Consider the following 16,745-nt stretch of genomic DNA (forward strand, 5'->3'; position numbering starts at 1 on the left):
TTTTGGAGATGTTCTGATCCAGTTGTCTAGCCATCACAATTTGGCCCTTCGTCAAACTCGCTCAAATCCTTACGCTTGCCCATTTTTCCTGCTTCTAACACATCAACTTTGAGGACAAAATGTTCACTCACTGTTTAATATATCCCACCCACTAACAGGTGCCATGATGCGGAGATAATCAGTGTTATTCACTTCACCTCTCAGTGCTCATAATGTTATGCTTGATCAGTGTATGTATCAGTGAATAACTGTATCAGCACAGACTGTAATGCAGAGTGCAAACTAAATCGCCAAGTCATTATTTCACCTTGTTCACACAGTAATGCTGAAATACGTCAACTCATAAAGAGCAAACGTTTTGATAACTGTTTAAATATACATTTTGTTGGAGAACATATAGTGAGGTGTTCTGTTCATTCTTAACATCACCATTTGTGCAGACAATGTCTGAACACAATAAGAACCAGCCTTGAATGTATTACATGGCTGAATTTATTTTTAGAAATCCTGTGTACATGTGATGGATCTCTAGTAATGTGTTCTTGGTCAGCTGCTTTTGTGGTTCGGCATGGGTTATAAAGGATACAATTTCTTTTCACAAAGGAATAGCCTCTTCATTAACAGGAATAGCACACTGGCTCTGTGGTCTGATTACATTAAATGATTCCTATCATCAGTGGCTCAAGCACAAGTGGAAACGGATCGCTTTTGTAATCTGACACTAACACTAGTCTACTTCTCCAGTTTAAAGCCAGCGGTCGATGTGATTAACTCATCTGTGTATTTTCTTTTTCTTTTATGTAAAGAGTTAATAGACTAATATATATATGTATATCGTTAGTTATGTCATCTACAAGCAATTAATCGACTTTGACAGCAATTATCCTGTGTGGCAACTGATAGACTGCATCGTTTAAACAAGAAACTCGAGACAGTTAATGAGGCGGGAAGGGCGACTCTCTGTTACCAAGGCAACCAAGTGAGGACGCGTTTTACAGAAAACCCATCTTGAGCACAGATTTATGGCCTAAATGGTACTAAGGTACTGTCTGTACTGTACTGCTCTAACACACACACATGGAAGGGTTTGCTTATTCTTTGAATTAGGTGTGTTGGGCTACATATTCCAGATCCATCTTTTTTTTTCTGAGCAATTTGTAAAGCATTACATCTGATCTGATTCTTCCCCATTTGATTCTGTTGCTGATATATCAGCGACACAACGTGTTATGAACACATCTGAACACTAGTGTTATTGAAGCTCCTCCATAGCACCTGTTGCACCGCGCGCGTGCAGCGTCACAGAGCCACAGGAGCCAACAAGCACGTGCGGGCGCATGCGTCACGCTCGACACGAGCGTCATGAAGTTCAAAAATCGTGGAAAAGTGGAACAGGGTGTGTTCGATGCGCTTATCTCCGTGCTGTGATTCGTTTAATATAAATGTTGTATTTCAAAAAAATGTTGTTGTAAAATGATTAATGAGCCATTCAGGCTGCTTACCTTGCACAATGAGGCGCTCCGGTGAGACCGTGTCGTCCCTGCGCGCTCCAGGAAGACCGGTTTTCCATCCAGAGGTGAATTTTTTTTTTTTTTTTTTTGTGCATAAAGTCCACCGCAGCACAAGTGCGGAGCGCCAGTTCATGTTTCCACGAGAGCTGTTGTTGTGGTTTCTATTCCCGGAGGCGTCCTTGTAAAAGGATTGCACTGTCATTTTGGTTAAAGGGACGCAAAGTAAACAGTTGCATGAAGCATTCCCTTCTAAAATAAAAACGTATTCCCGTGGCAGAGCTATGACCCAAATGACAGGACTGTCCCTTCTCAGCCATGGCGTCAGAGACCCTTGTGCATGGTAATTATTTTGAGATGCAGTACCGGTATTTTAGCCGAGTAATGTCTAAGGGGTGACATCTACACTTAGGTGTTGATCCCAGAATTGTGACAAAAATGTTTAACATGGAAAAATGGCTGATTTGTTTAACGCTCTTAAAATAAACTTTCAATGCCTCTGACTTGAATGTAGTGAATAAATTAAGTTTAAATTAATTGTACCAGAGGGCAGTTTATTGTGGCATCGTGCTGCTGACAAACTAATTTGCTGAGTTTCCATAAAATATGAGATATTGTCTGCTCATGTACTTCTTAACAGCTGTTACTAAACAGTTATTGAAATCTCTCTCTCTCTCTCTCTCTCTCTCATAGACGTGTGTCTGGTAATCTCTGGATTATAATCTGGTTTGAGAATAGAACATATTTAATGATAGTGCAAATGATTTAAACTTTATTGCATAACAACCTTACGTTAACAGCTCTCTTCTCTGTTCTAACATTGACGTCTTCTGACAAATGTAACTTATAAAGTGCCTATGCAAAATACTTGTTTGTTCCTTTCTGCTAAACCGGGAAAGTCTGCCTACGGTGTAGATGGGCCAGAACTCACACCTCCCCATGTTACGTAAAGCTGGTGATTTTTGCGTTGCCTGTTATTCGATTACAGGGTGTGTTTCTCTAGAAAAGTAGCCACATTGCAAAGAATGTTTCAGCCTAGGTCCATAGGAAATTAAACGTGTGCCTGCGTGCGTGCGTGCGTGCGTGCTTTTTGTGCATGTCTGTTAATACGCGCGTTTGTGTGGGGGTGTGCGTCCAAGCTCGCGACTTGCGCACTTGGGCGTGCATGTGTGCTGATAAGTGAATTGTGCAATCATCTTCACGAAACCCTCCACAGAAAGTCATCAGTGTGATATTTTTAATCATACATCTGTCTGTATGCTTCTTGAATGTGTGCTGTTTCTCCTGCCAATGTCCGTGCCATTCCCTCTACTCGGGCTCTGCTTGTCTATGCCGCAAAGTGACTCCGTGACGCCTTCTTCCATTTCCATGTACTCGGCTGCTTTGTCGCCCAGTGAGGATCCGGACGGAGATCCTTTAAACTTTTTTAAGAAATCCGGGAAATACGGGCATCCCGGGGGCGGGTACTCAACTGCAGGAGTCTGGTCATCATTATCAGTCTCCCGGTGGTAGAAGTAGTTAAAGTTGGAAACGATGACGGGCACCGGGAGCGCGATGGTGAGGACGCCGGCGATGGCACACAGCGAGCCCACTATCTTCCCTCCGACTGTTATGGGCTTCATGTCTCCATAGCCCACAGTCGTCATGGTAACGACGGCCCACCAGAAAGCGTCCGGGATGCTCGTGAACTGTGACTTGGGCTCGTCCGCTTCAGCGAAGTACACAGCGCTGGAGAAGAGCACCACCCCAATAACGAGAAAGAAAATGAGCAGCGCCAACTCGCGCATGCTCGCGCGCAAAGTGTGCCCGAGAATTTGGAGTCCTTTGGAGTGTCGAGAGAGCTTGAAGATCCGGAAAACCCTGACTAGTCGGATTATTCTCAGGATGGCAAAACTCATGGCCTGCTGCCCATTGCCTTGCTGTTGCGCGAGGTCCGTGCCCAGAGTTATGAAATAAGGCAAAATGGAGACAATGTCTATAGAGTTCATGATGTTTTTGAAGAAAGAGGCTTTGCTCGGACTAGCAAAAAAGCGCACAATGATCTCAAATGAGAACCAGATAATGCATACGGTCTCCACAATGAAAAACGGGTCGTTGAAGGGTGTAAATCCGTTGTCTGTATGCGTCACGTTTTTACCTGGGCTAAGGAAATCTTTGTCGTCCCTGAATTCTGGTAACGTTTCCAAACAGAAAATAACTATTGATATGACGATAACCAAAACGGACACCACGGCGATGCCTCTGGCAGGGCTTGAGCTCTCGGGATACTCAAACAAGAGCCAAATCTGCCTCTTAAATTCATCCTCTGGCAACGGTTTTTCCTCCTCTTTGACGAAACCCTCGTCCTCGCGGAACTTCATCATGGCCTCTTCGCCAAGTTCATAGAATTTGACCTCCTCGGAAAAGATGTCGAAAGGTACATTGACGGGTCTCTTTAACCGTCCCCCTGACTGATAGAAATACAGAATGGCGTCGAAACTAGGTCGATTCCTGTCAAAAAAGTACTCGTTGCGCAGCGGGTCGAAGTACCTGATCCGCTTAGCGGGGTCCCCTAAGAGTGTGTCGGGAAACTGGGCGAGAGTCTTGAGCTGAGTTTCAAACTTCAGACCGGACACGTTTATCACCACTCTCTCGCAGCAGCCGTACTCGCTGTAAACGTTCTCGTATCCGGACTGTGGACGTCTGTCCGTGAGAGACGCTGTCTCTTCGTCGTCCATGTTATAGATAAAACTCGATGCTCTGCTTCCCCCGTCTTCGTCTTCTTCGTCGCCCTCGGCCTCTTCGTCCTCTTCTATCATAACGTCCTCCTCGGATCCGAGAAGCGCCAACTCAGAGTGGCGCAGGTCCCCTCCGAGAGCCGCGCGGTGCCGCCTCCAGCGCGCGACTCCTCTCTGCTTTTTGCGCTCTCTCAGAAGTTGCTGCTGTGGCTCGTACTGCTGTTGCGCCTGCTGAGTGGAGGAGGAGGAGGGGCGCGAGGCAGTCCCTCCGCTTCCATGGTTGGCATTAGTAGAGGAGGCGGTGCGAGTCTGATATGGCTGACCGTAGGGGTGGGTGCCTCCACCTCCGCCACCGCTACCTCCATCTCCAGCCGCCCCGGCCTCGGACGCTGCAGCTGCAGCTGCCGCCGCCGCGCGTGACTGCCTTTCTCTCTCGCGCTCTCTCTCCCTGGCGCGTGCTTGGGCATATCCATACGGCAAGTGAGGGTTGCACCCGCTGCTGTCTGCTCCGACCATAGCAAACTCCATTTTGGTGTGTAGTTTGTAACCGTATAGTTAAATACAGTTATTTGTCAAGACTTCAAGTGAGTGCAGCAATGTCCATAAATGCACTTGGAACGCCACAATGAGGCTTGTGGAAGATGTAAGTCCACTGAGGCAAAAAAAAAAAAATCCTCACAACATGCACGGTGATTACAATATCATTTTATGGTCATGCAACATTCACTGAAATCATTAAACTGAGTCCATAAGCTTGAAATATAGGTCCAGTAATATCATGGAGTCCAAGTGCGTAAAGGTTAAGGAACCCTTTGTGTATGGCGTTGCATCGGTGTCCAAATCCACAGGGGGTCCTTAGAGTCCTCCATAAGATTATTAAAAGAGTAAATGATGTCTTCGCCTTTCACCGCCACCTGAGGTGTTTTTACTTGTAGGAAGAAGCGACTTTGAGTTCTGTTAGTGATCTGTGGTTGCAATCTTTGGGATGAGGGAGGAGGGTGTGTGGTGGAGGTGGAGGTAGAGATGGTGGTGGGGTGCTGTTCTGTCCTCTGCCCCTCCACTGGCTACGAATGAATCACGGAATTATTTTGACGCCAGCGACAGCTGCAAAGGGCACAAAAACAAACATGTTATAGACTGCACTCATCCCCTCCCATCCCTCAAAAGAAAAAGAAGAAAAAAATTCTCCACACTCTATTAACATGTGCAACGGGAACAGCTCAGTGCTGGAATTAACAGTACTCTCATAATAACAAAATATGCATTATTATTTCTAACAGTGCGTTGATATAGCAGTTACAGGCCTGTACGGCAACAGGAGACAATACGTGATTATTACAGAGAGAAAAATCCCTATAGGCGATTAATCATAAACACACGCCGCACGCAACGGCCACCCCACCTTCCCTCCGTTCACACCACTTACATGAGAAAAGACCGGAGAATATTTGCTTAGCTTCCACCTCCAACACAATACGCCGGAGCTAGGTGAGGATGTAAATCCCAGGTTTGCCCAAAAATCCCCGCCTGCTCTGGGCATCCAAAACCCGCACGACGCACGCAGCAAGAGAACATGTCATCCTCAAGAGTCGAGTTTATTCGCATCCAACAGGATCTTGCCACTTTGGGGCTGCGTCTCGCCGTGTCTCAATTCAACAGGATCTCGCATCACCTGCACATCACATCTTCCATGCCCAAAAAAAAAAAAACCCAAACAAAAAAATGCACCGCAAGAAGCAAAGATGCACTTAACCAATGAAGCAAGCTTCTCACTCGGAGCGCACGGATAAATCAGTGAAGCAGCGATATGAATGAAAAGTTGAATAATGTCATATGAAATAGCATTGAGTAAGTGGACGCGCCGTGCGTCTGCCGCCGCTCGCTCTCGCTCGTTTACCGTAGCGCGCGCCTGTTATTACCGAGGAGCCTCGCGCGGCCACGACCAGTGCCGACAGAGCTCGATCATCCCCCAGCGGCCACTGCGGCTCACTGCGCCCTCACACTCATGCTGCAGTCCCAAACTTCTGCTTTTTTATATCAAACGTGCGTGATGCTAATTGGTGGCCATAGCCTTCGAGTACTTGTTAGGTACCTTAGTATAGTGCAAAGCTGAAAGTATGGACTGGATCACGTCTGTAGCTCCGTTGGAGAATCTTGCTAGTGATATGAATAGAAAGTAAAGCATTGTATCAGAACTGATTTCAATTCATTGAGTATCTATTCACACATGGGAAAAGACTGCGCAGATACATCCTGAATCTCTCTCTCTCTCTCTCATGCACATGCACTGCACACTCTCCAAAAATAAAATAAATAAATAAAAACTTTCATTGTCACTTTGCACCTTTTAATTTAACTCCTTCTGCTGCAATTATGGATATAGTGTACCTTTACATTTACATCACATAATTGACAAATATGACACTATGACAAATTATGCTATGTGCACAATTCTAGGCGAAAGATACACAATATCAGTACAAAATGTGTACTCTAGAGGGTACCACCCCAGTGATGAGGAATATCACAGTTTATTCCCCTTTTTTCTTATCGTACACCATGGTACATGCCACATCATGTCTGTTGTCGTAATTGGTTGCATGTTGAATATCTATTGCTGCCAGCCACCAGGATGTGAGAACATACAAACCTTTTTCTTTCATTTAAAAAAATCACTGTTTTAATAAATACATGCCCAAGCCAGTACAAATATAGGCCTGGTTCTTAATAACGTTGCACCCAGAAAGTCATCAATCTAAATGAAAAACAAAAAAATGTGAAAAGATAAGAAAAACAATCATAAGCATCAGACCTCCTGGCTGTAAAATTCAACTGGAAGCTGCTAATGAGATTAAAAACAATTAGAGCAATACTTCTGTGAAGGGCAATATGGCAGCTGGCATAGATGAACAAATCAGATTTATACCATAATGCATAATTGAAGCTGATTTATATATTGCTGGTTATATCTTGTTAATTACAATCTCCATTAGTGGAAAATTGCTATGATACAACTTTAATTACGTAGTAATTTAAATAATGTAAAAAGCCTATTTGTGGAGCCAAACAGCATATACAATATATTAGGTCATCAAATCATAAAATGAAGAGGATCTTTTCACAAATAACAAAAAAAAAAAAAGCACTATTATGTGACAATGTTCAAATTCGTTCATTTGCAGAATGTTATAAAAGGCTACTTTGGCTTTATATGAACTCCAGATCAAAACGAGCTGAGAAATTCAAACAGCTTATCCATTACGTCCTCTGCATGAAGCTGATGAAACCAACATCAGCACCAGAGCAACGTTTAAGCTACAAATCAAGGTGTAATGTTCCAAGCAATTTTGACCATTCTATGGCTCAGGTGGGAATTTGGTCATTTTAACAACCATTCATCTCGTGTGAAATATTACATTGCTTTCAGCGCTTTGTACTTTTCAGCCATCGTGCACCGAGATCTAGTGCCTTTACATTGCCTAGAATATTACTCTTTCCGTTACAGAAATGCAGTACCTTGTTTTTTTGGTCTTGGTTCAAGGGCTCCCATCTAGAGATTTTGGCTATATTATGCTTGCAGAGGGTTGTAAGCAATGCGCTTGCACACAGAGGGCAGTATTTCACTAGCTGATATTACATCTTAATGACCGAGGCATTGGCCAGTGCCAGATGGTCACATTACCATTTAGACAGAGGGTTAGGGAGTTCACTGGGATGTTCCCAAAAGCTTGGGAAAAATGAGTGTTTGTCCACCTGTGAATTTTTTTCTCCTGCAATATATATTCTGTTTGGTATTATTAATAGGCATGAACAAATCTAAACAAAAAACTGCTAGTAAATCAGGTACTGCATTAATTATTATTTCATTTTATACTGGATTAGTGCTCAGTCTTCAATCTAAGAAATTATGGCTCATACATGGCACATTATGACCCTATACACATTTTTAGTTCACCTTAAATAATCGCATTTGATCCAATATCTGGTCCAGTATTTTTCTTGTCAGCCTTATAGCTGCCAAAAGAAGCAATACTGCTTTATCCTAGTCTTATCTCTTGCTGTCATAGACATGCTGACGTGAGCTAATTGGAACATTAGGATGAAGGACAGACATCACCGGCACAGGTCAAGGCTTTGCATTGCAGAGGCTAGTGAGAAAGATTGATTTCGACACTGCTAATGCGATGGATGACTTTTAGCTTTTTTCATGCACAGTTATGGTAATTTGTGGAGGCCAAAAATATTCTTGCAAACTTCTAAGCTTTAGCAGATCAAGGCATTAATGAGCCACCACCGTACAGTTTTACAGTTTATGCAGAGGTTTTTCTTTGCATTCATTTCCCATTTGTTTTATCAAATATGCCAGTGGTGGGTTGGCATGATTGTAGCATTACCACCTCACAGCTCCAAGGTCCTCAGGTTACATTCTGTGTGCAGTTGTGTCACATGGTCTCTCCATATCATTCCTCTGGGTTCCTCAGCTTCCTCGATCTTAAATGAGATGCCACAATAAATGTGTAAATGGTGGTTTGAGATGAACTCACACTGGGAAATGTTAACTCACACGCTGGTATGTGACTCTTACCAGAATAAAACTGTTATGTGAAAAAGAATGAATTTAAGGCAGATAGTTGGATTTTAGTCCTTATGGGTGCTTGAAGGACTTGGTTAGGCTCCAGTGCTCTCATCGCCCAGATTTGATTCCCAGCCAAGGGACCAACTCTAGCCAGTGGGATTGTAGAAGCATTCCAGTTGCTAGTCCCAAGCCTCAATAAATTAGGGATGGGTTGCCTTAGGCTGGCTTAAAACTTGCGCACAAAATGGTCTGCTGTGGCAACCCTTCAAAATGGGAAGCAGCCAAAAGAGGGGGGAAAAAACGGATTTTAAGTCTTAACTGGCCAATGGACTTTAATTTTGCTGTCCTTATAAACAGTTTGCTGGTATAGATTTGGAATGATTTCAATGGACTGGTGCCACATCCAGGATGAATTTTTTTACCTTAAACCCAGTGAGCCAGGGAAGGCTCTGTATCCATCACGATCCTGACCAGGATAAAGTACTGAAGATAAATGCATCAATAAAAAAAGAAAAAATCAATGTATAATTCTAAAACTGTGATCTTTCTGTCATCCTCCTCCTTACTGCTCCTGCCAAATATTTAAGGTTTTCTGATTTTGGGCACTGAGTTTGAATTATAGTATTTTTATTGCTTGTGTATTTTTCAGTAGCCATTATCTGACCTGTGCAGATCAGCAACCATCTATCATCTAATATTAATACTGTTCTGAAATCTGTTCAGATTTTCTTTCCATGAGGTGATGGATAACAAAGGGATTTCAAGTGTACTCCACCTCATATTTGATCAAAGTCGATTTATATATACTGGGCAGGACACCAGTTTTTTTTTGTTGTTGTTGTTTTTTGAGAAAGAAACCACTGTTGCTTTTATATATGTCCTTATGATAATGACATTTTGTTTAAGCAATGGTTTTCTCTCCATTTGAGTGAAGATTTTAATCGTTTTATGCAAACATTTTGTACAGTTATTGCATTTACTGGAAGTGTGCTGATAAATGTGCAGACTATAAAACGATGGTGCTCTTTAATATCCTTTGTTTAAAATGACTACATTAACCTAGTTTGTTTATGCACAAGAAGATATATTTTGTATACTGTATGTATTCCAGGTTCTCTTTGTGTTTGGCTGAAGACAAATTGAAGTTCTGAAAGGATTCATGAACCTGGTGTGAATAAAACAAGGAATTTGAGTGAAGAATGATTAATGACCTTTACCATGGGAACTGGGTAAAAGCCTTGATTGACAGAAGGTCAATATTGATTCACACATTCAATGGTCTATCAGATTGTGTAGGGGGCTTGGAGGGCTCTCTCTGGAAATCTGTGCTAAAATTGTAACTCAAACCCTGTTATAAAACTATTCCTCACATCTATACAAGACATAATCACTGGCAGGAAACATCCTTCTTCTGCTTGTTAGATTGAAAATACAAGACATCAGTCCCTTGCCAGTAATATATCAGTCTTGTTGTCCATATACTCCAATTTCCAGACTCTATTTGTGGACTTACTAGTGTTTTCCATCGTGAGGTTTGTGGGAGGTTTGACCTTGAAGCCCCAGACCCTTCAGCTGGATGCACTTCAGATTAAACCTCTGTCAGACTAAACACTGAATGCCAAGGCTATGGAGCTTTGGGGATTAGAGTCCCACCTCTACAAATGGCATCAGAAATAAAAATGGAAATATGATCCGAAGATAAGACAGGAGCCTCTTTGGCCCTGAGGTGGGCGTTTGGGCTGACAGAAGGGTATAAGTAAGTTGGCTAATAGTGACGGACCACATAAGACCGAAAGAAACTCCAGCAGGTAAGGTCTTGGATCATTGTTTAGCCTGATTTTCAGCTTGGTTGTGTTTTATGGTATCCTTCTAGATGTATACGACTTTTAATGTCATGTATACAAGTACAGCGAAATTCTTTCTTCGTATATCCAAAAACATAGGCTCAGCCGTGACACGACACCAACTGTGGCGAATTGATAGCGTTGGTGCTTGACATCATGTTTTGATTAGTAATCCACAGCTTTAACCACCGAACCACAAATTCCTATTATCTAGCGCACTTGTTCTACCGATAATCTAATACTAGTTTAATAGTCTAAAGTCCTGCTCGAGCTAATCATATTGCCATTGTGGTATTCATATATTTCCTTGTGTACTGACTTCCAGGCGATGATGTGCAGAGTCGCCATGGTGTTGCTGTTGCCGATGCTGGTGTGGGCGGGGACAGAATGCAAAGCTCGCTGTCGTCTTACCAACCTCTCCATCACCGTGGAGAGCGACGAGTGCGGCAGCTACATCACCATCAACACCACGGCCTGCGCCGGCCTCTGTCAGACCCAGGTACAGGTAAACATATAGTTAACGGATGAAAATGTTTTAACGAACATTAAAAGAAAAACAGTTAGGTATCTTATTTATCTTTAAGTGAAGACATTATTTAATAGCTTCATGTTGTTAACACAAATAAAAGCAAATATTTTTCTTCTGTAAAATGACATCATGACAAGTCAATGTTTTCAGGAGAGAGCGTATCGCAGTCCAATGGCGCCGTACATCCAGAACACCTGTAACTTCAAGGACTGGACGTATGAGACTATCCAGCTGCCAGGCTGTGCTCCGGGAGTTGACTCGTCCTTCACCTATCCCGTGGCTCTGAGCTGTGAGTGCAGCCTGTGTAACACAGAAGTCACAGACTGCGGCGCTTTCAGCATGCAGCCGAATAGCTGCCACACACACGCCTACTACTGAACTGGCCCACTTTCAGCATCTTAATATTAGTTTTGAAATATTGTGCACCAAGTTTCATCTTTCAGATTAATTTTCTCACATATTTCACACACAAACCTGGTACATGTATGAAATGAATTTAAAACACACACACACACTGCAAATTAGACACAGGTCTGTTGTTTGTCTGTGTGACCCTGAACGTCATGAAGGACATGGTGTGTTGTTGCTCAGCATCACCTGAGCATGTAAACACTGCTTCATTAAAACAGCTCACATGCAGCATTAGCATCTTCTATTTGTTTCTGTAACACAGCAGCTGCTTCCAGACTCTCTCTCACACACACACACACACTGGATGAGAGATGTATGCACGAGTGCTTACCACAGCTTATAATTATTCTTCAGAGACCAATTACGAAATTCTTCTCTCTGCACATACTCTAAAGAGCAGAACCCATGATCCAAGCTTCTTGTGCTCTAATTCACAACTAATCATCTAGATGATGAATCAACGTGAAATCCAAACTGTGTGTCTGTGATTAGGCATGATGCATGAACCGTGTCAATATAAACCAATTACAGACACATAATGATAACATAGCAAAACAAAATAAACTTTTAATCAACAGTTCAGAAGAAAAATCAGAGGACGGAGTAATGTATACATTGTTAAAGGAATACTCCAAAATTTTTTATTTAAAAGCAGATGCGTAGCAGATGTGATTCCCACAGCCACTATCCACGTCTTACTAAAGCTGTTCTTAAATTTATACGACTACAAAAAAAAGCTCCTTGCACTTTCCTGAAGATTTTGTCTAGTTTACTATTCTTCTAAAAAAGTAATCCTGCCTCTCAAAGGGGAAATTATACAGGACTTACATTAAAAAACACTTTTATTAACGACTGGTCTATATATTAAGTGATCAGGAGTTCCTTTTTTTCCCCCTCAGTGCAGGGAAATGGACTCCTGTCCATCTTGATCCCACATACATTACACTTGCTGTGGCTAGAGACAGGTGATAGCCTTTATAACATTTAAGTAATCCTTTAATATCACAGCAGGAACCTCGGGGTTCCCTAAATAGACATTGTTTTACACAATAGCTAACATGAACAAACGTTAAAAGAAAAGAAATAAGCTTGAGTTACTGATGTGGGAATGTTTTTTTAATAATATAAACCAAATAAACAACACAATGCAATGAAGTAATATTCAGACCATCACTGAGATCAGAGTTCAGTAAGTTACCAACAGTAGTAGAATGCTGCAATTACATTTTCTGGTGGTTTATTAAACAATGAAGTTCATAGTTTGTTAATGTTAATTGTAACGCAATACCACACAGCAGTACGGTTCAATAAAGCTTTAAAGCTTTTCATGCTGGGCTTCTGAAAGACACAAGCCAGAAAAGCCGGAAATCATTTGTATCGGATTTACACCAGAACTTACGATGTAAGGAAAGAGCTGGCTTTTAAATGGATTTTAAAAGTGGATAAAATCTCTCCCATCGATGAAAGCGAGCCTGATGAGGCATCGTGTCAGAAATGAGTTTTACAGAAACTACCATAGCCTGAAAAACTCCCAATAACATCATAGTGTATTACAGTTCTATCTATAGAGTATTACAGCTCTTTCGTTTCTAGAGAATTTTACTCGACTCTCAGAAAACTTTCCAAACAACAAAGCCAAAAGCCAGTAATGTCTCTCAATGAACATTTGGCCCCGTGTGTTCGATGCATGAAATCCCCAACATTACTGCAATGTTCTCTCCTCATTTATTAGCTTGCAAACTTGTTCCGGATGATCTCGCCCCCCTCCACTTCCACCTGCTCATAAAGCCACTTCCTGTCACAGCGACACTCGACGCCACACTTGCGGGAGCCGCAATTGGGACAGGGGTAGAAGCAGCCCATGCAGTCCTCATCCAAGCAGTCGCACAGGTCTCTGCCGCAGGAGATCAGCAGACCTCGGCTGTCGTACACTTTGCTCTTAGCGGGTATGACCTGCCTGGATTGGAGTAAGGACATACATCCAGATATATGGCTTTTAGTGAGTCTCATCATGCTCAAATTATTACATGATTTCAGTTTTCACTTAAAATATATTCCAGTACAGAACAGCACTTCTGAAACCTTACATATTTCAATTTTGTGGAACTCAAATTCAATTCTGATACCTGTCACTGGATGAGACCTTCACTCCCCCGCGTCTCTTGCATGCATCGTTTCCTGTTTTTGCCTGTGGAAAAAACAAACACACTTGACTTTATTACTAATTGCTTTCCAGCATTTCCTTCACAATAACACAGTAATGTATTTCAAACACTATTTCCTTTTGAGTTGTGTTCCAAAACATAAATTATTGTACCAGAAAACATCTTTCTTATGGTCCTGTGTCATAACACTGCCGGTTTACATCCAAATGATGAACTGTATTAGTTTTCATGAAAATGATGTAATCAGACAGGCTCTAGTTTCAGGCAATAATACAGCTGTATGTACAGTACACTACCTTTTGGCCAGTATCTCTTGCGGTTTGTCTCCTCTCCTTTGTGAACTGCTGTTTGCCTCCATCAGAAATTGAACCAGAACGAGATTCCTCTTTCGTCCCCAATCCTCCACGGTTCTTCCTTAATTCAATCTAGAAGGAATTTAAGAGCTTTATTAATAAAATCATTTATTTCCAATTTTAGCATTATCCCTTTATTTCATGTCATCTACTTAATCTATTTTAATGCAGAATTCACAAAAAAAGCAAACCTTCAAGCCCCACAGCCTTTATGTCTACAATGTTACTTAAAGCTGAAAAATTTGTTCTAAATTAGTTTCCCAAAACATTTTACAATTGTAAAGGTTCAGTACAACCTTCTAATTTCACCATTGCTATTGTGTATCACAATACATGTGATATAAAACATATCCTAACTTAATTCATCACAATGTCAACAATATTATATTGACATGGTGGCATGCAGACACCCATGCTCAAATGATTTCTGGGCTTTTCTTTCCTGAAGTCAAACGGGAATTGTAAAGTTTGTAGTTTTTTGGAACATATTTTTAGTATACGTTCAAAAACATTTGTTAACCATATGAACGACAATCCAGAATCTGAGAAATGCCTGGATTGTGTTTGTCACCTGCACTGTTTTCACAATCCCTCTTCCTTATTCAAAAAGCTCTTTCAATTAATTCCTCACTCATGTTAACTAACAGCTATTGCATCTTCCAAAATTATTGGCACCCTCCATGAAGTTAAGCGCAAAGAATGAATGAAAAACTATTTCAGCATAGCAGACATTACTAGGTTTTACTTTAATCCATAGAGCCACTCGCACCTTAGTGCCGTCTGCCCCCTCCTTGGCAGTGTGTGAGAAAATGGTAGGTACAGCATCTTCCCTCAGGAACTGTTTGCCGTTGTAATCACGGAAGCAGTCGGGCAGGAAGTGCTCCGAACACAGACATGAGTTGGTGGTCGGGACAAAGTTTTTCCTTCCGAGGCTTCGCACCCACTGCTCGGCTAACTGAGGCTTGCTGATGGGGAATCTGTAGAGAAGACAAGATTAGTTCCACTCAGTGGAGTTATGATTACAAGTACAAGTTTAAAAAGATCCAGACAACCCAGAGGAAACCTCTCTTTTATCGAGTACCTAAATCTACTCATTTAATATGCCGGGATTACATGATGAAATGGTCAGCAACAATGTAGATGCTCCTACTAAAGTGGCTACTGAGTGTACACCGATCAGGCATAACATTAAGAGCACTGAGAGGTGAAACTGAACACTGATTATCTCCTCATCATGGCACCTGTTAGTGGGTGGGATATATTAGGCAGTAAGTAAACATTCTGTTCTAAAAGATGATATGTTTGAAGCAGAAAAAATGGGCAAGTGTAAGGATTTGAGCGAGTTTGACAAGGGCCAAATTGTGATGGCTAGATGACTCCCAAAATGGAGCTCTTGTGAGGTATTCCCGGTCTGCAGTGGTCAGTATCTATCAGAAGTATCCTTTAAATATAGCAAGCATCCTTTAAGTCCTATAACCTCGCAACTTACAGGACTTAAAGGATCTGCTGCTAACATCTTGGAGCCAGATACTACAGCACACCTTCAGGGATCTAGTGGAGTCCATGTCTCGATGGGGGACCAACACAATATTGTGAAGGTGGTCATAATGTTATAACTGATCGGTGTATATTTGATAGATAGATAGATAGATAGATAGATAGATAGATAGATAGATATTATATGAGAAATGTTCCATTTCGAATAAATTAGTTTACTAAAAGCACACTATATTTTAAGCCCAAACATTTCAATAGACATTTAAAATGCCAACGAACGTGACACATAATATTACAGACCTAGCATCTCTCAAATTTCTCCAAAAAAAAACAAAACAAAGAAAAGTTTTATAACAAATATTAGTATTTTTTTATGTTATATATTGTCTTATTCTAGTTGAAATGACCCTACATGTTTTACCTTGTCCGTTCTGTTACTGCATTCTAAACTTATTTATTCATATATGAATATCTAGTTTAATTAACTACACTTATGGCGGCAACCATCTTGAGGCTGAATCCCAAACGGAAGTCTGTTCACTAGATAAGTGCACTACCTAGGGTACGAAAAAAAAACCCAGCGCGTGAACCCTTTGAAGTGCACTACATACAAGATAGGGATCTATTTGGGGTTCAGCCTGCACCCACTTCATGAATAGTTGTAGCGTTAAACGTTTAACTTAAACTTACGTTAAACTGAGCCTCATGACAAAATTACAAGAAAACGTGTTTATTCGCGAAAACGTTATCTAAATGTTAGCATTTTTACCTGTAAAATCTTATCTCCGAGCCTTTCACAAATCGGTTTGTACATCCGAGGGCTGAGCAAGCAATAGGCATGGTCTTAAAGCTTCGGAGATGTTAAATTCTGAGACCAAAAAAAAAAAACCTATTTGAAAACCATTTTATAAACACTGAGTTTATAAAACTAGAGAGTTCTAATATAAACAATAACAGCGAAACATTTGTGCACCGCTCTCTGGAAACACAACCAGGGCAAAGCAACGCTTCTTACATATAACCGTCACAACGCCTCTAGTGGTCGGAGTACATTTTACAATAATAAAAGTACTGCAGCAAAAGCATACGACTTTACTAAATAGTAGGGCAAATTAATTCACAACCATAGATTACCTAGCAATTAT

The 16,745-nt window shown here is 41.5% G+C and overlaps 3 protein-coding genes across 5 annotated transcripts in view; 1 reads left to right on the top strand and 2 right to left on the bottom strand.

The window, feature by feature from the left end:
- The window catches only part of kcna4 (potassium voltage-gated channel, shaker-related subfamily, member 4), a 257,062-nt gene extending 250,721 nt beyond the window's left edge, over positions 1-6,341 (bottom strand). For both annotated transcript variants that reach the window (XM_058381850.1, XM_058381849.1), the window contains exons 1-2: positions 5,652-6,341; positions 1,503-5,329 (exon numbers count right to left, since the gene is read on the bottom strand). In XM_058381850.1, coding sequence (XP_058237833.1) covers positions 2,750-4,753 — 2,004 coding nt within the window. In that variant the 5' untranslated portion in view covers positions 4,754-5,329; positions 5,652-6,341 and the 3' untranslated portion in view covers positions 1,503-2,749. The remainder of the gene's footprint in view (positions 1-1,502; positions 5,330-5,651) is intronic.
- A 4,158-nt stretch (positions 6,342-10,499) lies between these two features.
- Positions 10,500-11,813, top strand: fshb (follicle stimulating hormone subunit beta). 2 transcript variants are annotated; one of them, XM_058381852.1, is made up of 3 exons: positions 10,500-10,609; positions 10,971-11,150; positions 11,325-11,813. In XM_058381852.1, exons 2-3 carry the CDS (start codon positions 10,974-10,976, stop codon positions 11,550-11,552), a joined length of 405 nt encoding a protein of 134 aa, XP_058237835.1. In that variant the 5' UTR covers positions 10,500-10,609; positions 10,971-10,973; the 3' UTR covers positions 11,553-11,813. The 2 variants fall into 2 exon arrangements, with proteins under 2 accessions (XP_058237835.1, XP_058237836.1); XM_058381853.1 differs by having other exon boundaries at positions 10,971-11,144.
- Positions 11,814-12,249: 436 nt separating this feature from the next.
- arl14ep (ADP-ribosylation factor-like 14 effector protein) lies at positions 12,250-16,617 on the bottom strand. Its single transcript, XM_058381851.1, has 5 exons — positions 16,370-16,617; positions 14,873-15,080; positions 14,047-14,175; positions 13,712-13,773; positions 12,250-13,542 (listed from the first exon to the last, which is right to left on the bottom strand). The coding sequence occupies exons 1-5, from the start codon at positions 16,438-16,440 to the stop codon at positions 13,314-13,316; spliced, it is 699 nt and encodes a 232-aa protein (XP_058237834.1). The 5' UTR covers positions 16,441-16,617; the 3' UTR covers positions 12,250-13,313.
- Between the last annotated feature and the right edge of the window lie 128 nt (positions 16,618-16,745).

Source organism: Hemibagrus wyckioides, linkage group LG27, assembly GCF_019097595.1.
Source record: "Hemibagrus wyckioides isolate EC202008001 linkage group LG27, SWU_Hwy_1.0, whole genome shotgun sequence".
In the NCBI taxonomy this organism is placed as follows: Eukaryota; Metazoa; Chordata; class Actinopteri; order Siluriformes; family Bagridae; genus Hemibagrus; species Hemibagrus wyckioides.

Coding starts and splice junctions, on each gene's coding strand:
- arl14ep (XM_058381851.1), bottom strand. CDS start 16,440: ATGCCTATTGCTTGCTCAGCCCTCGGATGTACAAACCGATTTGTGAAA. Junction 15,081..16,369: donor TCGGAGATAAGATTTTACAG/GTAAAAATGCTA, acceptor TCTTCTCTACAG/ATTCCCCATCAGCAAGCCTC. Junction 13,774..14,046: donor CAAGAGATACTGGCCAAAAG/GTAGTGTACTGT, acceptor TTTTTTCCACAG/GCAAAAACAGGAAACGATGC.
- fshb (XM_058381852.1), top strand. CDS start 10,974: ATGATGTGCAGAGTCGCCATGGTGTTGCTGTTGCCGATGCTGGTGTGG. Junction 11,151..11,324: donor TCTGTCAGACCCAGGTACAG/GTAAACATATAG, acceptor CAATGTTTTCAG/GAGAGAGCGTATCGCAGTCC.